Genomic DNA, 26,535 nt, shown 5'->3' with positions numbered 1-26,535 from the left:
CCCCCTTAAAACGAGAGGAAGAAAAAAGAGAAAAAGAAAACATGCATAACCCACTTGCTCCCCCCCCCGTCCCGCCTCCCCAACTTAACAATATAACAATATAAATAACAAATCGCAAATAAATACATAAATACATAACTATGCCTGCATAACTAAATAACTAAATAACTACCCAATAATAACGTACTTAACCAACAGTAACCATAACCCTTAAAGAACAGATCAAAAAACAGTAAAAAAGCCCCCCCTACAACAACAATAATTAAGGGAAGTTGGCAACGGGAAGAGACACACAAAAAGGAACAAAGAAACCCCCCATAACACAAGTTTCAAAGAAACCAAACGATCCATCAACTTTAACCAAGTTCCGACCTGGCCTAAGAAAGACATGGGCCACTTGATCAGTCAAGGGTACTCGGGCGGCCTCGACCGCCGGCGTTCCCAAGTTCTAGTTCAGGTCCAGCTTTTCCTCCCGAACAAAAGTCCATGCCTCCTCTGGGGTCTCAAAGTAATGGTGCTGGTCCTTGTAGGTGACCCACAAGCGCGCTGGCTGCAGCATTCCAAACTTGATCCTTTTTGCGTGCAGCACCGCCTTCGTTCGGTTAAACCGGGCCCGCCGCTTTGCCACCTCCGCACTCCAGTCCTGATATATCCGCACCGTCGAATTCTCCCATTTGCTGCTTTTCTCCCTCTTGGCCCACCTCAGCACTTTCTCCCGATCGCAGAGACGCTGGAACCGCACCAGCACCGCCCTCGGGGGCTCGCTTGCCCTAGGCCGCCTAGCCATGACCCGATATGCTTCTTCCAGCTCCAGGGGCGATGGACCGGCCCCCTCTCCCATCAGGGAGCTCACCATCTCCGCTACATATTTCGGGAGATCAGGCCCCTCCAGGCCTTCTGCTAGGCCCAGGATCCTCAAGTTCTTCCGCCTCATTCGCGTGTCCAGCTCCTCAAAGCGGCTCTGCCATTTCAGGTGGAGTGCCTCGTGCACCTCCACCTTTCCCACGAGGACCGTGGCTTCCTCCTCCCTCACCGCCATCTCCTGCTGCAGCTCTCTTATCGACGCCTCTTGGGTCGCCTGGGCCCCCATCAGCCTTGTGGTCGTCGCGTTCATGGACTCTAAGAGTTCCACTTTCAGCTCCGTAAAACACCGGAGGAGAGCGGCCTGCTGCTCCTCCGCCCATTTTCTCCAATCTTCTAGTGCACCACCGGCCGCCATTTTGGTCCTCTTCCCCCGCTTTTTTTGGGGAGCTGCTGCCGCTTTTTTTGTCGCCCCTCTCCGAGTACCGACCATAAAGTTGGTCTCACTCTCCTCAGGGAGCCTTCCCCCACCGGGATTCGTCTTTACAGTACCGTCGGGGCCCTCCAATCGGCCCTTAAACACCTTTGTCGCACCTTGTGCGACTTAGCTGGTCATAGCCGCAACCGGAAGTCACTATCATACATACTTTAACTGTGGGTTGACACTATGCTGAGTTGACTGGAGACCTGAGGCTAACCTGACCAGACTATTTTACGACCACATGGTGTATGTTCTAGTTGTTGCTCACGGGCTCTGACTATCTCCATTGTGCCAGCAGCACGGGGGTTTCCTGGCGGTGTGGGGCTGCCCCACAATGATAAACCCCATTGACCAGCCGGCGTAACGGAGAATTCCACCAGCGGGTTGAGGCAGAAATGTGGCGCAGCGGGGCGGAGAATCCAGCCGAAAGTCTTTGGTCTGGGGATTACAGTCAAGAGTCAGAGGGTAAAGACACAAGGGTTTGTGGAAAGCACTCATAGATTTGAGACACCCCTGGGCCTTGTGAACTTCACAGTCAACAGTCAGACAGTGGAGACAGTCATTGGGTGCAGTGGGCATGCTTCAGGAATAATCGCTGGATGTTCGAGGGAGGGGCAAAGGCTGTGTACTCATAGGAATAATGCACAGTTTGATGTGCAGGGCTGTCTCATAGTCGCTGTCCATGGGCGTGTCTTTCTACTGGGTTGCAGTTAGTATGGGAATTGTAGTGGGACGCATCTGAAGCCTTTATTTGGGAACACATAGTAAAGGGGAGAAAAACGGAGTAGGTGAAGCTGTCCAGGCCCGGGGGGGGGGGGGGGGGGGGGGGGGGGGGGGGGGGGGTGACCGTGCACACAATCTCCAGGTGGGGAGTGTAGAGGTCCACATGGGTCATGGACACTTCAGTAGTGATGGACTCAGGTGGGAGGGTAGGAATGCCCACCACAACAACAGTGGTATTCACTATTATTGGGGGAGGCTGGAGAATAACAGGAGGGAGCTCTACCTTCACATTGTAAGGTTCCAGATTGGTATTGGAAACACAGACACTCAGAAAGGGAGCATTCAGGAGGACTGATAGTGCAGGACCACTATCTTATTCTATTGGAATTATTGTGCAGTTTTAATTCAGAAGTATAAGTGATTCTGAATGGGAGAGTTCTGAGGAAATAAGCTGCAGGCTGCTACACTAAAGGGTCCTTTCTGGGGTTGAGGGGGGGTGCCCTCATACTTACGGTTGCTGCAAGAGTGAACATGAGCCTTATATAGATAAAGGGTGAAGACCTCCAAATGAAGAAAACCACTGGAAGCCAATACATTTATCAGCACTGCAAAAGGGATAATCATAACTTAATGGCTTCACGTCACATTTCTATCACATCAGCATTAACACATCGGAATGTATAATTTGGGAATACAGTCAATTGGGAGATGGCATATGTACATCATATATGGCATCCCATTAATGGAGACTAGTCAGGTGCTCTCCAGAATTGCCATTCCTAACAGGCCAAAGGGCACCCAGTAATTATTCATATAGAACATAGAACAGTACAGCACAGAACAGGCCCTTCGGCCCTCGATGTTGTGCCGAGCAATGATCACCCTACTCAAACCCACGTATCCACCCTATACCCGTAACCCAACAACCCCCCCTTTAACCTTACTTTTTAGGACACTACGGGCAATTTAGCATGGCCAATCCACCTAACCTGCACATCTTTGGACTGTGGGAGGAAACCGGAGCACCCAGAGGAAACCCACGCACATACGGGGAGGACGTGCAGACTCCGCACAGACAGTGACCCAGATGGGAATCGAACCTGGGACCCTGGAGCTGTGAAGCATTTATGCTAACCACCATGCTACCGTGCTGCCCCTAATGATATGCAATTTATTTTTAATGGAATGCCTGATCAGAGAGATTGGAGTGCTGAGCCAGGTTAAGTTGTGTTTGCCACTCAAGCAGGAATTCAGATGTCACGTTTCTGGGATGGTATCTTGGTCATCTCAATGTGCGTGGTAATGCCTATGTGCGTGGTAATGCCTCAAAGACAAGGTGGCATCACTGCCAATACAAGTAAGGCAGAATCCACCCTAGACCATAACAGTTCCTATAGGTAGCAGATTGTGAGTTTCATTATCATTCCTCATTAAAGTCTTAAATTGGGGGAGGCTGGAGAATAACAGGAGGGAGCTCTACCTTCACATTGTGAGGTTCCAGATTGGTATTGGAAACACAGACACTCAGAAAGGGAGCATCAAAGCTTGTTTCAGGAGGACTGGTAGTGCAGGACCACTATCTTAAATTCTTAAATTCAGAGAGAAGGTCAAAGTAGAAATGGATCCAGGGCTCAATGCTACCTTTTTGATGGTCTTAATGCAATGGAGGAGACCTAGGAAGGTGAGGCGATACAGAGTGCAGCTCCACCATGAGGCCTTGCTTGATGTCAAGCAAATCAGAGCAGGAACAAGAAGGTCAGGAAGAGAGACCTAGACAATGGAGGCAAATTGTCAGACCAAGGCTATACCAAAGAAGACCTTCCTATGAACAAATGAGCGAGAGACAATACCGGGTACAAGTAGGCTTCAATGAAGTTACTGTGAAAAGCCCCTAGTCGCCACATTCCAGCGCCTGTTCGGGGAGGCCGGTACGGGAATTGAACCCGCGCTGCTGGTCTTGTTATGCATTACAAGCCAGCTGTTTAGCCCACTGTGTGCTTGTCCCAAGCTATGGTAGATTACATCTGCCACATTCTTCATGAAGACCTGATACCCCATGGAGTTGGGAGACTATAACCTGCCAGTGGCCTTAAAGGTGACCCCCGTGCTCAATTTCTTTGCTTGTCGGTCTTTCAATTGATCAACAAGGGACCTCTGCAGTATCTCGCAGACTGCAACACATATGTACATAAAGGTCACAGATGCCCTTTACAGGTAGGCATATCAATTTGTGAGGTTTATGAGATAGCCAAGTTGAGATTCCCCAGCTTCGCAGCCATCGCAGGCTTCCCAAGTGTGCAGGGAGCAATCAACTGTACTCATGTGACATCAAGTACTTGATAGCAGCAACCCCTAATGTTTATAAACTGCAAAAGGTACCATTCAAATAATGTTCAACTGGTATGAAATCATCGTTTGTGCTATATACCCTGGGAGTTGCCATGGCCCCTACATCCTGAATCATGCCCACGTACCTGCAATTTTCAAAGGGCCTGAACACCTGTAAGGATGGCTGCTTGAGGATAAGTCATACACACTGAAATGCTGGCTGATGAGATTAGTGTGTTGCCCTCAGAGTCTTCCTAAGGAATGGTACAACACTGCCCACAGCTTCACATGCTCCCTAATAGAGCAGACCATTGGAATTCTTCAGATGCAATTCAGATGCTTGGACCACTCAGGTGGCACACTACGTATATTCTGGATAGAGTTTCACGCATCATCGCTATATGATGTTCCCTTCACAATCTAGCTATGCAAAGAGATGATCCCTTGGGTGAAATAGAGGAGGATGAGAGTTCATCAGAATTTGAAAATCCAGAGGCCCATGATACTCAAGAGAGTGATGAGGGACAGTTTGAATGCAACAATGCCATGGAGGAAGCAAGAAATGAAAGATGTATCCGTGACACTTTAATCACGGACAGGTTCCAGGAATGATGTGGAGATGCCGGCGTTGGCCTGGGGTGAGCACAGTGAGAAGTCTTACAACACCAGGTTAAAGTCCAACAGGTTTGTTTCAAACACTAGCTTTCGGAGCACTGCTCCTTCCTCAGGTGAATGGCCTCATGATTCACAAGGCCATGATCTCGCCCCTGTGTATACACTCATTCTGGGTAGTGAGATAAACCTGAAAGAATGTTCATAATCACAGTACCTTCAGTTGATCAAGCTAGCTACGGAAACCGCAAACATAGTTAAAGAAGTTCAGTATTTTTACAGCGGTAGCATCTCCATGACCTAAACGTGAACTCAAAATTTCTTCAAGGGTCGGGTGCCGAGCATAAATCCAGCAAAAGCCTGCTGGACCAAGGTGTCCATGGAGGTCGCCAACCTTCCCACGTTGACCTCGAGGTGCTGCTGGCATATCAAAGCCACAACATCAGACAATGTGGACCGATTCCTCCGTGCTTTGCTCTAGTCTCCTGAGTGACTGCAGAATCTCTGCCTGATGTTCGACCGCCTGTTGTTGCATCTTCAGCATTGAGCTGGCATCCACTGGTAGAGGTTCATAATCTGATTTGGACTCAGCGAGTGACTGGTCTCCAGCAGCCTGCCAATGCAGAGACCTCATTCTCCCTGCTTCTCACACCTGCTGGGGTGCGATGGTGAGGTGCTCGACAATAGGTGTCCTGGAGACAGGTGGGCTGAAGAGAGTGAGATGTATGTGTTTGGGTGGCTTTCGGGGCAGCAGGGTAGCATGGTGGTTAGCATAAATGCTTCACAGCTCCAGGGTGCCAGGTTCGATTCTAGGCTGGGTCACTGTCTGTGTGGAGTCTGCACATCCTCCCCCTGTGTGCGTGGGTTTCCTCCGGGTGCTCCGGTTTCCTCCCACAGTCCAAAGATGTGCGGGTTAGGTGGATTGGCCATGCTAAATTGCCCGTAGTGTCCTAATAAAAAGTAAGGTTAAGGGGGGGGGGGTTGTTGGGTTACGGGTATGGGGTGGATACGTGGGTTTGAGTAGGGTGATCATGGCTCGGCACAACATTGAGGGCCGAAGGGCCTGTTCTGTGCTGTACTGTTCTATGTTCTATGTTTAAATATGACAGCCGGACCTTTGACCCCATCAGCTAATGGGGGGCAGACAAACCACCTGACTATTCTGATCCCATTTTCCAGCACTTGGCCCATAGCCTTGCATGCTTTGGTATCACAAGTGTACATCTAAAAACCTTTCAAATGTTATGAGGATCTCTCTCTCACTCTCCACCACCTTTTTAGGCAGGGAATTCCAGACTCCCACCACCCTCAAGGTGAAAATGCTTTTTCTCAGAACCCCTCTAAACCTCCTGTCCCTTATTATAAATCTATACCCCCTGGTCAATGATTCCTTCACCAAGGGGAAAAAGGGATAAAAAGGATAAAAGGGCCTTTAGCTTTTGGTGCACTACAATTCCTGTTATTATGGAAGTATTTGGGGCAAGTCTCACGAGGACAACAGGAAATCACTCATCGATCTCCCTGTGGGGCTCGCGGAGTACAAGATCCCATGGTAATGGGTGGAGGCCTGCCCAGCAGGATCTCATTACCGAGCCCTTTAAATGCCGTTCCGGACCTGGACTTGGTGTTCTGTTAGTTCTGGCTGGGACACTTGGGTTGTGCACTGTGGGTGCGACGTTACTTATGAGTTTAGAATAAATCTGTTTAAACTTTCATCTTGTGACTCCTTGATTACTAAACTGATGACAAGGATGTGATTCAAACCCACGTGTGCATAGCACCCATCTTCTAATGCCCTGGCCAAACGGGCGGTCCAAACATTTGAAAGCAACATGAAGAAAAAGACCTCTGGCTCGTTTGACACCAGGTTGGCTCGGTTCCTCTTGAATTCCAGGACCATTCGATATAGTACGATGGGGACTGCGCCAGTGGAATTGCTGATGGGTTGACGCCTCAAGACCAGACTCAATCTATTGTTTCCCAACCTAAGTGGGAAAGTGGAGTGAAAACAAAAGGCCCAGAAAAAAAATTCCAATACCTGAAGACCTAACAGGACTTTCAGTCTGGAAGAAACCGTCTATGTTTGTTATTTTTGAGACGGAACCCCCTTGGATTCCAGGGGTTGTAGTGGATAAGGCTGGCGTACAAGTTCAAGACTTAGGAGAAGTTTGTGAAGAAACCCGTGGATCATCTCAGGAGCAGAGATGGGGGGGGGGGGGGGGGGGGGGGGGGCGGACGGGTGGGCAACGCTCTCTACATTGTTATAACCTACCTCCAGGCAGGGGATTCAACCCCTGTTAAATCCAAGATTCATTCCCCAAGAAGAAGACTCAGGCTCAAAAATGGAGATTGAGATGACTGCCCACAGCCGGAAGTCAATGTTGAGGAAGAGCTCTTTGATGCTCAGCTAGGAAGCAACGACCCCCCCCCCCCCCCCCCCCCCCCATCCACTTCACACTCCCAGATTCAGCTCCATTGATGGCAAACCCAAAGCTGTGTGCAAAAAAGGCCTCATTGTTGTGAGAGTGATGGAGAGGATCTGGAAGGGGGGTGGGTGGTTTATGTGTTACTGTACTTTATCTATCGTGATTGACATAACAAACATTTTGTTGCAACTAATGAGTCAACAGATGCTGTTTTGTACACGGCCAAACGATTGTCAGAAAATGTATTTGCCAGGTGGTGCAGTGGTTAGCTCTTTGTCTCATGCTGCTGAGGACCCGAGTTCGATCCTGGCCCCGGGTCACTGTTCGTGTGGAGTTTGCTCATTCTCCCTGTGTTTGGGTTGGTCTTACCCCCGCAACCCAAAGATGTGCCGGGTAGGTGGATTGGCCACGTTAAATTGCTCCTTAATTTGAAAAATAAATTTACAAAATTTTTTTTAAAAGTTTTTTTGTCTAACTAAATTTGATAATTTGTTCTGTTTGTGCCCATCTCACATCAAATATCGCTCAGATTTAAAATATTGTGGAAAAACGTAACTCTTGGACGATAAGCAAAGACAAGTTCGATACAGTTAGCACAACAAATGCACTTAAATCCAAGTGTAAAGGCTAATAATTCTGTCAATTAAAAGCATACGTTTACTAAATAGTTAGCAGGGTTGAAAACTAGTTGTAACTTTGTAATAATACAAGCATGAAAATATGAAACTTTGTAAAGATAAAAAGCCTCCTTATTATTTCTGATTTCCGAGACATGCAGACAGGCAGAACTGGCTGTGTGGAATATTTCTGAAGCACGGGTCTCCATTTCAAAGAAATCTTAGGGGAAACAGTTGTCAAGAGGCAACACGAGTTCCATGCCACCGGCCTAAAACAGAATTGCTTCAGAATATTCTGACAGACCGAGAGAAGAAAGGCACAGAAGCTGCAGAAAAGCTCAAGCAAAAAAGTTGAAATGTTATTGGATACATGCATTGCTATCCTCATTTATGCCATGCAAGCATTAAGAAACAAAGTTGAAGCAAATGATCACTTAAATAAGTTTGAAATATTAATTTTAAAAATTAAGTAGTATTTAGCAAAATTCGAAGCTTGAAGAATACTGAATATAGCAATAAGAATTTAACTATTAATAATGTTTCATTACTCATTACTTGTCATGTTAAGCTGCAGACCTTATCTCTCATATACTTACCATTTTACTGCATAAATTATATGCTACAGTAAATAAACGATAACTACTATGGCTACATTTTTCATAAAATATGCTTCAATAAAATAATTGTTGCTTCAAGTAAATTGAGGGATATATCTTCAGATTTGACTTGTTTCTCAATTATCGAGAAGAATAAGTGAGTTCCAATCTTGATTTACATATCTCTCGGACTTCAAATACAAAATCAATTATATTAAATGTCTTTATTGCATTATATTTTTAAAGATGCACTTATCCTATCTTATTCAGTAACAAACTGGCAAAAAAACGTGTGATTCTTGAGAATGTAATTTAATTAATCACAGTGAAAATTGACCTGAAAGTCTTGGAACTAACCATCAGCTGGAGGCACCACCTGATCTAGCAACTTCATGCTAGTTCGTTTCCATATTTTTTTAATAACAGCTCTCAGCTCTTCATTAGCTTGATCTAGGTTGCCTGCATTAAAGAAGAAAAACACAGAATCAGCCACATGAAGCTTTTGAAACAGTGCAACTGAACTCATCATTAGTTTAGTTGGAAATTACATACTTTGGGCTAGTAAAATATTGCTACTAATATTGGTCAACAATAATTGAAAACATACTGGATGCAAACAGATATGTCTCCATTATGTATAGTTTTTTTTTATTCTTCAATTACAGGGATGTCTCACTCAGTTTGTTTCAATTAGTATTGCTATTTGTAGGCCATTAATATCCATACCATGGGCGGGATTCTCCCTTTTGCTGGCGCCTAAGGATTTCCCGATGGCGTGGGACTGCCCCACAATGGGAAACCCCATTGACCGGCCGGCACAACGGAGAATCCCGCCAACGGGTCTCGGCTGAAAAGTGGCGTGGCGGGGCGGAGAATGCAGCCTTATATATCTATTGTCAATACTCACACTCAAATGATTTAAAAACTAAACTTAATAAAAGTAGAGAATCACAAATAATAGGGAGAAATTACCTGATTGTAATCACAACAGGAGCTTAAGGGGTATCAACCTGGAAATTAAATTATAGACTTCAAACTCCTTTGAGAAATATGTGAAGTTCAAAGGAATGGGTAAATTTCTTTGTTTAGATTTTTCTTGTACTTGTGCTGTTAGATTTAAGATGACATTTGCCCCAAAAATTAAACTTATGTGAGTCATTTGGTAAAATGAGCCAGGATTGAAAAATGTTACTTTTAATTTCATTATACTTTTTTAATGCCATTTTTATTTGATGTAGAGTTACCACAAAAATAATTAATTTCCCTTTTACACAGGAACAGAAAAGATGTCTGTTTAGATCCAAAGCCATAGGAGCAGATGTAGGCCATTCAACGCATTGAATCTGCTTCGCCATTCAACAAGATCATGACTGATCTGATATGAACTGAAGGCACTGTTGCTACGTTTGCAGATATATCAAGATCTGTAGAGGGACAGGTAGTATTAAGGAAGCAAGGGAGCTGCAGAAGGATTTGGACAGGCTATGAGAGTGGGCAATGAAGTGGCAAATGAAATACAATGTGGAATAGTGTGAGGTTATGCACTTTGGAAATGGAATTTAGGCATAGATTATTTTCTAAATGGGGAAATGCTCAGGAAATCAGAAGCACAAAGGGACTTGGGGGTCCTTGTTCATGATTCTCTTAAGGTTAACATGTAGGTTCAGTCGGCAGTTAAGAAGGCAAATGCAATGTTAGCATTCATGTCAAGAGGGCTAGAATACAAGACCAGGGATGCACTTCTGAAAAAATGAAATGAAATGAAAATCGCTTATTGTCACGAGTAGGCTTCAATGAAGTTACTGTGAAAAGCCCCTAGTCACCACATTCCGGCGCCTGTCCAGGGAGGCTGGTATGGGAATCGAACCGTCCTGCTGGCCTGCTTGGTCAGCTTTAAAAACCAGCGATTTAGCTCAGTGAGCTAAACCAGCGCCATGAAAATCGCTTATTGTCACGAGTAGGCTTCAATTAAGTTACTGTGAAAAGCCCCTAGTCGCCACATTCTGGCGCCTGTTCGGGGGAGGCTGTTACAGGAATCGAACCGTGCTGCTGGCCTGCCTTGGTCTGCTTTCAAAGCCAGCGATTTAGCCCACTGTGCTAAACAGCCCCTGAGGCCTTCTGAGGCCGTATAAGGCTCTGGTCAGACCCCAGTTGGAGTATTCTAAGCGGTTTTGTGCCCCATATCTAAGGAAGGATGTGCTGGCCTCGGAAATAGTCCAGAGAAGGTTCACAAGAATGAACCCTGGAATGAAGAGCTTGTCATATGAGGAACGGTTAAGGACACTGGGTCTGTACTCATTGGAGTTTAGAAGGATGAGGGGGTGTCTTATTGAAACTTACAGGATACTGCGAGGCCTGGATAGAGTGGACGTGGAGAGAATGTTTTCACTTGTAGAGCCTAGAACCAGAGGACACCATCTCAGACTAAAGGGACGATCCTTTAAAATAGAGATGAGGATGACTTTCTTCAGCCAGACGCAGGTGAATCTGTGGAGCTCTTTGCCGCAGAAGGCTGTAGAGGCCAAATCACTGAATGTCTTTAAGACAGAGATGGATAGATTCTTGATTAATAAGGGGATCAGGGATTATGCGGAGAAGGCAGGAGAATGGAGATGAGAAAAATATCAGCCATGATTGAATAGCGGAGCAGACTCGATGGGCCAAGTAGCCTAATTTTGTTCCTATGTTTTCTGGTTTTATAATCCTTAACTCCACTTTCCCGCCTAATCACCACAATCCTTGATTTCCTTACTGGTTCCAAATCCATCTATCTCAGTCTTGAACATATTCAATGGCCCACCCTCGATGGGAAAGAATTCCACAGATTCACTACCCTCTGAGAGAAGAATTTATTCCTCATTTCTGTCTTAAATGGGTGACCCTTTATTCTGAGATTATGCCCTCTGGTCCGAGACTCACCCACAAGAGACAAAACATCCTTTTAGCATCTACTCTGTCAAACCCTGGAGAATACTATATTTCTCAACAAGGTCGCCTCTCATTCTTCTAAACTCCAATGAGTACAGGCCCAACTTAATCAGCCTCTCCTCATAAGAAAATCCCTCAATAACCAGGATCAAACAAGTGAACCTTCACTGGACTGCCTTCAATAGCAGTATATCTTATCTTAGATAAGGGGGCCAAAACTGTTCAGAGTACTCAAGGTGCAGTCTAGCTGGTGCATTGTATAGTTTTAGCAAGACATTTCTATTTCTATACTCCATTTCCTTTGAAATAAATGCCAACATTCCATTTGCCTTCCCAATTACCTGCTGAATTTGAATGGTAGCTTCTTGTGCTTTATGCATGAGGAGCCCAAATTCCTCTGTGCTGCAGCTTTATGCAGTCTTTCTCCATTTCAATAATATTCAGCTCCTTTCTTCTTCCTGCCAAAGTGGATAACTTCCTACCTTCCTACATTAAGTCCAGGATTCACCATTGAAAGACCACCCCGCAACCGTTACAAGTGAGGACGGAGAATTTGGTGCACAGCCAAATCTCTCATTCACTACAGAACGACCGAAGAATCCATTGCCGCAAATGGATGGAGAATCTCTATATTCCATCTGCTAAGTTTTTGCCTACTCACATAATCTGTCTATCTTTGTGACAATCCTGATCGTTAGCACATCTAATAAATTTGTCAGGCATTATTTCCCCTTAATGAAGCCATGCTGACTCTGCTTTATTGTGTTATGTATTTCTAAATGCTCTGCTATTACACCCTTAATAATGGACTCTAACATTTCCCAACGAAAGATGTTAAGTTAACTGGCCTATAGTTACCTGATATTTGCCTCATTAAAATTCCTCAGAAATAATGTTCTTTTTAGTGACCCATAGCTAACAGGAAACGTATGATAAATTAGTGAAGACATATCTTGGCATGATGGTAAAATACTTTGGCATAAAAATGGCATCATCACACGTAATTTTTTTTCCAATATTTGTATTACATTTTTCACATTCTATACATAACAAAGAAAACACCCCACCCCCAAACAGAACCAGTACAAAAAGAAACATTCTCAACAGCACCCCGCACCCCAATCCACCCCCCAAAATCCCTCCCCCTTACCCCCCATCCCTACCAGCTGACAGTGATCAACTCTTCGAAATGTAGAATGAACAGTCGTCATCTTTTATAGAACCGCTCGATCGCCACTCTCAAAGTAAACTTAATGTTTTCAAGCTATAGGAATTCTAATAGGTCCCTCAGCCATATTGAGGCACAGGGGGAGAAGCTGATCTCAACCCCAACAGGACCCGGCTGCAAGCAATCAGTGAGGCGAAGGCTGAAACATCAGCCCCCACCTGTAGCTCCGGCAGATCCAACACCCCAAATATGGCCCGAAGGAGATTGGCTCCAAATCCATGAGCAAGATTGCCAACATGGTGCTAAAGAACAAACCCCAAAACCTCCCCAGGTTAGGGCAAGACAGAACATGTGAACATAATTGGCTAGGCCCCTCCCACACCACTCACACTTGACCTCCACTTCCTCAAACAATCAGTCGTGGCATTCACCCTGAGCAACATTTCACACAACACCCCTCCTCCAGTGCCATTCCCAATTCCTCCTCCCACATAGTCTTAACCCCCTCCAGTGGTATCATAATCTTCCTCCAAATTCCTTGCGTAAATCCCCGAGGTACCCCCCCCCCCCCCCCCCTTCCATGCCCACCACCAATAGCACTCTCGAACAGTGAGAAAGGCGGCATCACTGGGAACTTCGGAAAGATGTTCCTTGCAAAATCCTGCACCATCACATACTGGAAAGGTTTGTCCGTGGGATCCCATACCTCTCCTCGCAAATCGCTCCTCTAGAAAAAAAACCCTCATTCCTACCACCCCCTTATCCTTCCAGCCCCGGCACCTAGCATCTAATCTAGTGGTTCAAACAAGTATTTGCACAGATCGGCACCATCTTCAACAACGGCCCTAACTGAAATTGCCTATAAATCCTCAGAGTCGCTACCACCTCCGCATTGCCGAAGTGATTCCCTGGGGAGAAAGGGACTGGCGCCATGACCAGCGCCCGCAATCCGACCCCTTACATGAACCCGCCTCCATCTTGACCCATATTTCCTCTTGCTACTTGCATCATCCCACCACCTTCTCAGCGTTCACTGCCCAGTAATAGTAAATCCAGTTCGGCAGAGCCGAACCACCAGTATGCCAACTCCTCTGAAGCACCATTTTCCTTTTTCTGGCTACTTTGCCTGCCCAAATAAACAAAGTGATCAACCACTCCACCCCCTAAAAAAACACCTTCGGCAAAAACACTGGCAGGCATTGTAATAAAAATAGAAACCGTGGTAAAATATTGATCTTCATCGATTGAATCTGGCCGGCCAACGACAGAGGAAGGCTATTCCACCTCTATAAATTCACCTTGACCCTACCCCCCAGGCTCGTGAAGTTACATTTACAGGGCCAGGCCCAATCTCGTGCCACCTGCACCCCCAAATACCTAAAGTGGGAGGTCGCCACAGAAAACTTCAGCATGTGCACCCATCCCTGGCAGAGAAACCAAAAAGCACTCGCTCTTCTCCAAGTTCAATTTGTAACCCGAGAAAGCCTCAAATCGGGTCAACAGCCGATTATATCTGCACACCGTGGGAACCAGGCTCATAATATACAAAAGAAGGTCATTGGCATATCGGGAAACACTGGGCAGAACTCTCTGATAATGAGGCTATGTCCCCATGCCCGCGAGAAAACGGGCGCAAATCATTCTGGACTTTCCTGGAGAAAGTCCAGAGTGATTCTCTGTTTTGAAGGGGGCTTCCAGGGCCCTGGAGTAGTCCTCACAGCTCTGGCTGCCAATACTGGGCCCTGCACTTCCGGCTGCGGGTCCATGCAACACGGCGGACCCACACAGTGGGCCAGCCCCAACAATATAGGCCACCCCCAGGTCTCGCGCACCCGCCGATCGGTAGCCAACAATTGCGAGCCTGGCCGTCCTGGAGGCCCTCCCTGGCACGGAGGCTCAGGGAATCCCACCCACTATGCTCTACCGCCCCCCGTCACCATCCCCCTTCACTATCTGATTGCCTCAGCACGATGGCCAAAGTCTCTATCCCAATACAAACAAGAGAGGGGGCATAGGGCACCGCTGTCTCGTTCTCCTATAAAACTGGAAGTATCCTGAATTCCGATCATTCGGGCACTCACCTTGGGCTCCTTACAGAACAAATTAACCCACGACACAACTTGGACCCTATCCCAAACCGTTTCAACACCGCAAACAGGAAACTCCACTCCACCCAGTCGGTGGTGGTGGCAACACTGAAGATTTGGAGGCAGTTGAGGCAGCAGTTGTGGGCGGGATCAAGAGAGATGCCGATTAGGGGGAACCATAGGTTTGGTTCAGGGAAGTTGGATGAGAGGTTTTGGAGATGGGAGGAGAGGGAGTCAGGGTATTAAAAGACCTGTTCCTGAGAGGTTGTTTTGCGAGGCTTGAGGAGATGGGGAGAAATATGGACTGGGGCGGGGGAAGTATTTAGGTACCTGCAGCTTCGGGACTTTGCCAAAAGGAGGTTCAGAGTTTTCTGATGGCGCCAGCCCTCACGTTGTTGGAAGAGAAATTGACGGCCGGGGGGGGGGGGGGGGGGGGTCGTTGATATATGGGTATATGGGAGGATTTTGGGGGAGGTTAAGGTATCATTGGAGGGGATTAAAGCCAAGTGGGAGGAAGAGTTGGGGGAGGTTATGAAGGAATGTCTGTGGTGGGAGGTGCTCTGGAGAGTAAACGTCTTGACCTCGTGCGTTATGTTGGGGCTGATACAGCTGAAGATCGTGTATAGGGCGCACCTCACGAGGGCGAGGATGAGCCAACTCTTTGAGGGGGTGGAGGATGTATGTGAGCGCTGTGGCAGGTGCCCCGCAAACCATATTCACATGTTTTGGTCCTGCCTGAAGCTAGAGGAGTATTGGAGGGAGGTTTCTAAGGTAATTTCATGGGATGGTACATGTGAGTTTGGAACCAGGGCACCTAGAAGCCATTTTCGGGGTGTCGGATTGGCCCGGGCTGCAGGCGGGTGCGGGGCAGATGATTTAGCCGTCGCCTCGTGGAGTGCCCGGAAGTGGTTCCTGCTGGAGTGGAGGTCAGCTTCTCCGCCCTGTGCCTTTGCTTGGCAGGGGGACCTGCTGGAATTTCTGAAGCTCAAGAGGTAACGTTTGAGCTGAAGGTGAGGATGGAAGGGTGCTACCATTCATGAGCATTGTTTATCATGCACTTTCAAGAATTGTATGCCATCGAACTTTGAGGGGGGAGGGGGGAAAGAGGTGCTATTGGGGTGTTGAGCGCGTTGTTTATGGGATGACAGTTAATTCTTTTTATTTAATTCAGAATTTCTCATGAAGCCCATTGCTCTCTCCTTCTGCTTTGCATCCTCCATTTAAAGGTGAGGGATTCCTGGTGCCTCGTAAACAATGGGTGAAATTTCAAAGGGAGGCTGCATATTGCTCACATAGGTATCTCACTGGTAAATTCAAGTGTTAGATTCTCATAACCTTGCCCCCACAATCCTTATAACTCCCTTCAGGCCTAAAACCATACTGCCCCCACACTTCTGTTTCTCTGGCTTTCGTCTCTTGCGCACACCCGCTCTCTTGTGTTTTAACCTGCTCCTGAATTTGACATTAAATTCTTGAATCTTAAAAGCAACAATGGATAAATAGAACCATCAAAATTACTTTTTGGGCTTGGGTATGAAGGAAGCATGGAATGTGCTTATTTCTTTTCACACCTTTTAATCAATTTAAGGTTTAAAAGTAATATTGCATTTGTATTTGTGAAAACCTGAATATTTTACAAACCTCATTAGAAGCGTGCAAATAGCAATATTGAAAATGCTGTTATTTGCAAATGTATGTTACTACATGTCGGAAAATAAAATACCCTATTTTAGCTTAAAACAGAAAATGCGGGAAATTCTAAAAGTATTGAAATAATGAAAGTAGGTCTGGCAGAATATGTGAAGAGAGAAATAGGGACGGATCTTCTGGAGCTCGCATTCACAAAAATGTGGTGTGCGAGGTGACTTCATTAGGTGGGATGCAAATCTCTTTTGTTTTCTCGACGATGGACTAAAATGCAGAGTTATTGTTGAGGAGGGTTGCGGAGTGAGGTGGAGGACATTGAGGAGTGGAAAAGTAATCCAGGGGAAGACAGAGAATGGAGTTGAGAGTATGGAGAAGTAAAAAAAAGGAAGGCCTGGCTTCCTGGGTAGTGGGAGAGGTGGTGGGGACAATCAATGTAAGAAGATGAGGGCCTAAAGGGCAATGTCAGAACTTCCCAAATGTGTGTCCATCTCAGGGCTTTGGCTTGTATAGGTTTTGAGTTCACTTAGAATATTTCAACTATACCTACTGAAATTGCAGTTGGACAATGTTCTTTACTACATAGAAAGGAGGGGCAGCCAAGTCTGCAAGTTCAACCATTATCAGTGTTAAGGACAACACTGGACACTAATGTGAGCATTCAATAAAGAGTGAACAAAAAAACACAAATTTGTTTCTTCCACTATGAAGGAAATGTGCCTCGCTCCCCTGTAACCTTTAGTGCATGCCATTCATGTGGTGTGCCAGTACATTTAGCTCTCTGACTAATAGTGATGCACACAAGAATAAAATGAAATGTGAAATTTAATTTTGAAAAGCACCTATGCCACCTTTGTGCTCTCAAGTCTAATATTAATTACAATGTCGTTGGGCAGCAAAGTTGTGGCCGTGATGCGGGGTCTCCCTGTTTCCCCACAGAGGCTCTTTGTAGCCTACCTATACTTTCTGCTTTGTTAGCTGATGGTAGACTTCACCAATGAAAAGCTTCCCGTCACTGAATTGCATGTGTTTTCCATGCATTCTGCCAGCACGTAGAAGTAGATTGTAATTGTGTGGGAAACAAATAAAAGGAAGAGAGAACCAGTGATGCACAGTTCTGATTATGACATCAGGAATGGCACGTTCTTGAAAGAAATCCTGGTGACAGAGTTAATACTTCAGGTTGATGACTAAGATCATTGACCTGAAATGATAGCTGTTTCTTTGCAGATGCTGCCCGAATTGCTGAGAGCTTCCTGCATTTTATGTTCTTATTTCAGATCTCCAGCATCAGCAGTATTTTGATTTTTACTCAATTTTAGGTGATTATGGTTCCTGCTTTTAGAGGCTGTGGCCTGCATCTTCAAGTTTGTAAGTTAACAGGCGTGGTACACATAAATTTATTCAAGTCAGCGTTGACCATTAGTATTAAGTCGATATCAATTATCATGAGATTCAATTTAGATATCTTTCAGCAATTCTGATCAATTTTCGACACAAATCTTACCCTCTGTTTTGATTTTCAAAGCTGTTCTCACCAAGGCAAAAAGGGTTGCATTGAACATCACTGTTCCATCACTATTCAAGGGCATGTTCATGGCTACCAATCTCTGCAATTTAAAGTAAATAGTAAATATTAGATATACAATGGAAAATATTTTACCATATTATTTCATGTACTGTTTGGGTATGAATTATTATAATTTGAGCAATCTGTGGTGCAGGCTTTCAGAATCATCTTTTATGTTCCTTGACTCAGAGGAAGTTCCATTACGGCATCATAATGGGACAAAAAGACATTCAATTCATTGAGTCCAAGCTCGCTCTCTGTAGAGCAATGCAGTTCGTCCTATTGCACTTCTCTGTCTCCATAGCCCTGCAAATTTACTTCTCTCAAGTGTCCATCCAATTTCCTTCTGAAATTATTCATAATTTTTTAAAAAATCATTCAGGGGATGTGGTATTGCTGACTGGGCCAACATGTTGTATCAGGAATGGTTCAGGATTCTGGATCTGTACTCGTTGGAGTGTAGAAGGATGAGGGGGGATCTTATTGAAACTTACAGGATTCTGCGAGGCCTGGATAGAGTGGGCGTGGAGAGGATGCTTCAATTTGTAGGAAAAACTAGAAGCAGAGGACACAATCTCAGACTAAAGGGACAATCCTTTAAAACAGAGATGAGGAGGAATTTCTTCAGCCAGAGGGTGGTGAATCTGTGGAGCTCTTTGCCGCAGAAGACTGTGGAGGCCAAATCACTGAATGTCTTTAAGACAGAGATAGATAGGTTCATGATTAATAAGGGGATAAGGGGTTATGGGGAGAATGCAGGAGAATGGGGATGGGTAAAATATGAGCCATGATTGAATGGCAGAGCAGACTCGATGGGCTGAGTGGCCTAATTCTGCTCCTATGTCTTTGGTCTTATTTATTGCCCATCCTTTTTTTAAAAATAAATTTACAGTCCCCAATTATTTTTTTTTCCAATTAAGGGGCAATTTAGCATTGCCAATCCACCTAACCTGCACATCTTTTGGTTGTAGGGGTGAAATCCACGCAGGCATTGGGAGAATGTGCAAACACCACACTGACAGTGACCCAGGGCCGGGATTCGAACCCGGGTCCTCAGCGCTGCAGTCCCAGTGCTATCCACTGCGCCACATGCCACCCTTATTGCCCATCCTTAATTCCTCTTGAACTGAGTCATATGGTAGGCCATATCAGGTAAGGACAACATATTTCCTCCTCTAAAGAACATTAGTGACCATTCACAATGACTCTTAATTCCAGATATTTATGGTATTCAAAATTCACCATCCGCTGTGGTGGGATTCGAATCATGGTTTCCAGAGTATTACCCTCAGTCTCTAGATTTTTAGTGCAGTGGCAATAACACCATCTCCCCAAATCCCTTGTCATTCCCACTTCTATTACACTCAGAGCCAGTTCCCGGACCAGCCTCCCCAAACAGGTGGCGGAACGTGGTGACCAGGGGCTTTTCACAGTAACTTCATTGAAGCCTACTTGAGACAATAAGCGATTATTATTATTAGTCCTAGTCATTAAAAAAGTTATGCCTCACAATCCTCTGCATTTCTTGCCACCAGCTGAAATATACTAGTTCTTGTTCCATCAACTAATAGAACAGCTTTTCTCTGTCCACCGTATCTAAAACTTTCATTATCTTGTACAACCCTATAAAATCTCTCCTCAATCTCTTTTGCTCCAAGAAGAACAACCCCAGCTTCTCCAAACAAATCTTGTTGCTAATATCACTCATCCTTCAAACCATTCTGATAAATCTCACAAGGGTTCTTACTTCGAAAAGTGTGGTAACCGAAACCAGATGCAAGACTCTAGTTGTGGCCTAAACAGAGCTACCTTTATTTATGAAGGCCAAGATCCCATATGCTTTGCTAACTACTCTCTTAGCCGATTACCCCTGCCACTTCAAATATCTCTGCACATGAACTCACCAACGACCCCCCCAACCCATTATGGAAATTATTTTCTTCAGAGCCCAGACCACCATTATTCTTGCTGAAACAGTTGCACCCCAGAGAAACTATTGTTTGATTGACAGATCAGGCTCACACCGCCACCCTATCCCCATAGGCCAATAACCCCGCCTAACATTTTTGGACACTAAGGGCAATTTAGCATGGCCAATTCACCTAACCTGCACATCTTTTTTTTTTCTATAAATTTAGAGTGCCCAATTCATTTTTTCCAATTAAGGGGCAATTTAGCGTGGCCAATTCACCTACCCTGCACATCTTTGGGTTGTGGGGGTAAAACCCACGCAAACACGGGGAGAACGCGCAAACTCCACACGGACAGTGACCCAGGGCCAGGATTCGAACCCGGGTCCTCAGCGCCGTAGGCAGCAATGCTAACCACTGTGCCACCGTGCTACCCTAACCTGCACATCTTTGGACTGTGGGAGGAAACCAGAGCACCCGGAGGAAACCCACACAGACAAGGAGAGGACTTGCAGACTCCGCGCAGGCAGTGATCCAAGACGGGAATTGAACCTGGGACCCTGGAGCTGTGAAGCAACTGTGCTAACCACTGTGCTACCGTGAAATGGTACTGGGTAGTATGAAGGGCCATGGTGGGGGTGGGTGGAGAAGAATAAGTTAGCACTGGAGGTAAGAGGGGCCAGACAGTGGGTGGAGAGACATAGCTTGTTATAGGGGGCATGAGGAACAATGGAGGGTGGGTTGAGGAGCACAGCAAGTAGGAAGCTAGGAGAGCATGAGAAGAACCTTTTGAACTCATCTTTTAAAAATTCTCCTCATTGCAAACTATGGTTCATGATTCCTCTGAGGGGCCATGAATCACGACACTTTAAAAACCTGGCCTGATCGGCGCCGAGGTCCCAGGTTCGATCCTGGCTCTGGGTCACTGTCCATGTGGAGTTTGCACATTCTCCCCGCATTTGCTTGGGTTTCGGCCCCACAACCCAAAGATGTGCAGGATAGGTGGACTGGCTACGCTAAATTACCTTTAATTGGAAAAAATGTATTTGATACTCTAAATTTATGGAAAAGAACCTAGCTTGACTCCATGAAAATTGAGGAAGAGTAGAACATGCCTATATCCGCAATGGGGCTAAACAGGTCAGGGGTGTCGGCTACAGGTTTTTGACAGGAACCAACCGGTACCCTTTAAAGGCACTTCTGAAAATGAGACAACCTGGGAATGAGGTTGAGAATCCTGGAATTGGGACCTGGCTGCCATTTTTAAAGGGCTCTGTTATAACCTGCCTGCTTACCATTGGCTTGGGACTACTGACAATCCACAATCCTTTGGGCGTATGAGCTTCCCCAACGAGGGGGGCGGAGAAATCATTTGCAGACTCCCTGCATAAATAGAGTTGGCCAGTTTGGAACCAGCAGAGAAAGAGGAGTGAGCAGCAAGCTGGGTTATCGGGTGGACAGTGAAGGTTTGCCCCCTGTCGCAGAGAAGGTGCACGCGATTCAACAGGCCCCCGCCCCGACTGACGCTTCGCATCTTCGTTCGTTTCTCAGCCTCGTAAACTATTACGGAAAGTTCCTCCCCAATCTGGCAACTATGCTGGCCCCGTTGTACCTTCTGCTAAAGAAGAATCCCACCTGGGTTTGGGGTCAGCCGCAAGAAACCGCTTTCCGGCGGGTAAAATAACAATTGTCATTGTCTGGGTTACTAACCCACTATGATCCTGGAAAGCCTTTGCTCGTCACATATGATGCATCCCCGTATGGTATTGGGGCCGTCCTGTCCCACAAGATAGAGAACGGGGCTGAGTGGCCGATAGCTTTCGCCTCCCGCACATTGATTGCAGCGGAAAAAAAAAAGTACGCACAGATCGAGAAGGAGGGCCTGGCAGTGGTCTTTGCGGTGAAATGTTTCCACCAGTACGTATATGGCCGCCACTTCACTATCGTGACTGATCATAAGCCTCTGCTGGGACTTTTCAGAGAGGATAGCCAATACCGCCCATTGCTTCCGCACAGATCCAACGCTGGGCTTTGTTGCTTGCTGCATACGAGTATTCTCTGGAGCACAAACCAGGAACCCAGATAGGGAACGCCGACAAACTGAGCCGATTGCCTTTATCGACCGGCCCCATGTCGATCCCCATGACCGGTGAGGTGGTTGCAACCCTAGATTTGATGGACACCTTGCCTGTCCCGGCATCACAGATCCGTGAGTGGACCCAGACAGAGCCAGTCCTGTCAAAGGTTCGGCACATAGTCCTGTATGGTGGGCAGCATAGACAGCTCCCAGGCGAGTTGCGGGCATCTTACTCCAAGCTGTCTGAATTCAGTGTGGAAGACGGCATCCTTTTGTGGGGGACGCGTGTGATTGTCCCGGAAAAAGGACAGGAACTGATACTGAGAAAATTGCACAATGGGCATCTGGGTGTGACCAAAATAAAAATGTTGGCCCGGAGTGACCAAAATAAAAATGTTGGCGAGGAGTTATGACTGGTGGCCAGGCCTTGACACCGACATTGAGAAGGTGGCCCAAAACTGCTCCATTTGCCAGGAGCATCAGAAGCTTCCGCTGGCCGCGTCCCTACATCACTGGGAATGACCAGGGCGGCCTTGGGCGCCCTTGCATGCGGATTTCGCTGGCCCTTTTCAAGGATCCATGTTCCTTCCATTAATCGACGCCCAGTCTAAATGGCTAGAGGTGCATAAGGTGGGAGGCACAATGTCCTGCGCAACAATCGAGAAGATGCGTTTTGTCTTTCAGTACGCATGGCCTCCCCGAGGTGCTGGTCAAGGACACTGGCACTCCGTTCACAAGTGAGGAGTTTGCGAGGTTCATGAAGATGAACGGCATACACCATATCCGCACTGCCCCTTACCACCCAGCTTCAAATGGGTTGGCAGAGCGCGCAGTGCAGACATTCAAACGAGGCCTAAAGAAGCAGTCTTCCGGGTCGATGGACACAAGACTGGCTCGTTTTTTGTTTTCATATAGGACCACCCCCCATGCGGTGACTGGGGTAGCTCCCGCAGAACTTTGCACCCGCCTTAGCATGGTTTTCCCGGACATTGGCGCAAAAGTACGCCACACACAAGAACAGCACGGACATGGTTTTTCTCGGCATCGGCCGATTCGGCAGTTTACGCCCGGTGACCCAGTGTTCGTTTGGAATTTTGCTGGTGGTGCCCAGTGGGTCCCTGGCGTAATCTTTTGCCAAATGGGCCCTATCTCTTACCAAGTGCAAGCCCAGGGTAGTCTCCAGCGCAAACATGTAGACCATGTTCGGTCCAGAAGACTATCCTTTCCAAAGATTCCCCGCCCCAGGAGGTCATTTCTACAGCCACAGACACCAGACGCAATGGAAAGTATTCCTCACAATCTTCCTCTGGTGCTTCACTCAAAGCCTGCACAGGTCGTGACAGAACCGCATGGAGATAAAGGCGCCGAGATGACGGAGGCAGCAGACTCTGACTCCGAGATGGAGACACAAGACACCTCAGAGGGGGAATCCTCGGGCCCATGGGCCGTGGATGTAAAACCATTACACCGTTCATCATGGAAGCGCCGGCCTCCATCTCGTTACACGCCGCCCGATCCAGCGCCTCATGCAAATGGTGTCCGGCCTGCGGCTAAACGAGTCCGACGCCCTCCTTCGCCAGGGTCTTCGGTGGATTCCTCGGACTTTGGGGGGGGGAGGGATGTTATAACCTGCCTGATTACCATTGACTAATGATAATCCCACAATCCTATGGGAGTATGAGCTTCCCCAATGAGGGGGGCGGAGAAATCATTAGCAGATTCCCTGCATAAATAGAGCTGGCCAGTTTGGAACCAGCAGAGAAAGAGGAGTGAGCAGCAAGGGAAGTTGCAGCTGCTGTTGTATATATATGTTATTGTAAATAAATGTTATTTCTTTGTATCCTGAAAACTCGTGCTGGATTCTTCGTGCCCCTCACAAAAGGCTCCCAAGTCATCCTAACTTGGTGGAAATTCTGCCCCACATGTCTTTCCTCGACAGTATAGTCACTGCAGGCTAATTCACAATAAATTGAATCAAGAGCGCAGGAATATAGGAAATAGGAGCATAAATAGGCCGTAGAGCCCCCAAGTCTGCACTGCCAGTTAATAAGATCATGGTTGATCCTTCAAACTCAACTCCAGGTTTCCTCCCAATCTTCATATCTCTCGATTCTCTTTGAAACAGAAAATCTATCAATCTCAGTTTTAAATATACTCTGATATGAAGATGCCGCCGTTGGACTGGGGTGGGCACATTAAAAGTCTTACAACACAGGTTAAAGTCCAACAGGTTTGTTTTGAATCACACTAGCTTTCGGAGCACTGCTCCTTAATTAGGTGAATGAAGAGGTGGGTTCCACAAACACATATATAGAAAAATTCAATGATGCAAGATGATACTTTGAATGCGAGTATTTGCAGGGAATTAAGTCTTTACAGGACCAGACGGTGCAACTGGCGAGACGGATAATCACAGGTTAAAAAGCTGTGAATTGTCTCAAGCCAGGACAGTTGGTAGGATTTCGCAAGCCCAGGACAGATGGTGGGGGGTGAATGTAATGAGACATGTATCCAAGATCCTGGTTGAGGCCATACTCATACGAGCGGAACGTGGCTATCAATTTCTGCTCGGTGATTCTGTGTTGTCTGCATTCAGCCCCGAACGTCACCCAAGCACAAAGCAATGGCATCCGCGCTCTCAAGACCACCTACAATATCGTCATCAAACCAGTAGCCAAAGGAGGGGCCACCGCCATACTGAACAGAACGGACTCGTGCAAAGAAGTGTACTAACAACTCAACAACCAGGAATACTACAGCCAATTGTCCGCAGAACTGACCAAAGAACATACCCGCCAACTCAACAGACTGATTAAGATCTTGGATCCAGACCTTCAGAGCACCCTTTGTGCTCTCATCCCACGTACTCCCCACGTTGGAGATTTCTACTGCCTCCTGAAAATACACAAGGCCAACACACCAGGTCGTCCTATCGTATCAGGCAATGGGACCCTATGTGAGAACCACTCTGCCGATATCGAGGGCATCTTGAAACCCATCGTACAAGAAACCCCCAGCTTCTGTCGCGATATGATGGACTTCTTACAGAAACTCAACACCGATGGACCAGTCGAACCAGGAACATTCCTCGTCATAATGGACAGCACTCTGCACCAGCATCCCCAATAACGACGGCATTGCTGCAACAGCCTCAGTACTCAACACTGACAACTGCCAATCTCCAGACGAAATTCTACAACACATCCGCTTCATCCTGGATCGCAACGTCTTCACTTCGACAACAAGTTCTTCATCCAGACACACGGAACAGTCATGGGGACCAAATTCACACCTCCATACGTCAACATCTTCATGCACAAGACCTCCTCATCGCACAGCACCTTCTACCGATGTTACACACCAGATACATCAATGACATTTTTTTCCTTTGGACCCATGTCAAAGAATCACTGAAACGACTACACGATGACATCAACAAGTTCAATCCCACCATCAGACTCACAGTGGACTACTCTCCAGAATCAGTTGCGTTCTTGGACACATTCATCTCCATCAAGGACAGTCACCATAGCACTTTGCTTTACTGCAAGCCCACAGACAACCTCAGTGTCTTGTTATGCTCTAAGTGTGGCATACGCGGCTTCCTTGTGGTGCACTTGACAAAGGAAGGCTCAGACGTGGAGATAACTTCAACACGTTTATTAAACTATATGCACTTCTATTACTCAGGTTCAACACTACTGTTAATCCTACTATAGCTACCCAGACTGACTAACCAGTCTGCTACTATCCACGGTGGGAGTGATATCAAAGCAACCCTGTGTCTCTACTCACTGACTATCTCCACTGGAAAGAGGCAGATCATGTGTGTGGTATCCTTTATATATGGGTTGGTGTAATGCCCTCCTGTGGTCGTGTCACCTCTGTGTGTATTGTGAATGCCCATTGTTCGTGTCCTATCTAACTGATCTATTGGTTGAGTGTGTGTGTGTGATGTCTCTGGTGCTCCCTCTAGTGTCTAGTTAGTCTACATGTATTTACATTAACCCCTTGTGTATGTACAGTGATGCATATCACCACACACAGGATGCTCCACTTTTCCAGCTTCCACCCTAAACACATTAAAGAAGCCATCCCCTATGGCCAAGCCCTCTGTATAAAAGGATCTGCTCAGACGAGGAGGAATGTAACAGACATCTACAGACGCTGAAAGATGCCCTTGTAAGAATGGGATATGGCGCTCGACTCATCAATCGACAGTTCCAACACGCCACAGCAAAAAAACGCACCGACCGCCTCAGAAGACAAACACAGGACATAGCCGACAGAGTACCCTTCGTAGTCCAGTACTTCTCTGGAGCAGAGAAACTACGTCATTGTCTCCGCAGCCTTCAATATGTCATCAATGAAGACAAACATCTTGCCAAGGCAACCCCCACTACTTGCCTTGAAACAACCGCGTACCTCAAACAGACCATTGTTTGCAGCAAGCTACCCAGCCTTCAGGAGAACAGCGACTATGACACCACACATCCCTGCCATGGCAACCACTGCAAGACGTGCAAAATCATCGACATGGGTACCACCATTACACATGAGAACACCA

At 46.6% G+C, this 26,535-nt stretch overlaps 1 protein-coding gene across 1 annotated transcript in view; it reads right to left on the bottom strand.

Annotated features, from left to right (window-relative positions):
* Positions 1-26,535, bottom strand: part of LOC119973643 (voltage-dependent L-type calcium channel subunit alpha-1D-like) — an 863,992-nt gene that overhangs the window by 110,238 nt on the left and 727,219 nt on the right. The window contains exons 42-43 of the mRNA XM_038812023.1: positions 17,919-18,021; positions 8,942-9,043 (exon numbers count right to left, since the gene is read on the bottom strand). Of these exons, the coding sequence (XP_038667951.1) occupies positions 8,942-9,043; positions 17,919-18,021 (205 nt within the window). The remainder of the gene's footprint in view (positions 1-8,941; positions 9,044-17,918; positions 18,022-26,535) is intronic.

Source organism: Scyliorhinus canicula, chromosome 11 (assembly GCF_902713615.1).
Source record: "Scyliorhinus canicula chromosome 11, sScyCan1.1, whole genome shotgun sequence".
NCBI classification, from domain to species: Eukaryota; Metazoa; Chordata; class Chondrichthyes; order Carcharhiniformes; family Scyliorhinidae; genus Scyliorhinus; species Scyliorhinus canicula.
The sequence above is the reverse complement of the archived record's forward strand: the minus strand, read 5'-3'. Positions and strand labels throughout refer to the sequence as shown.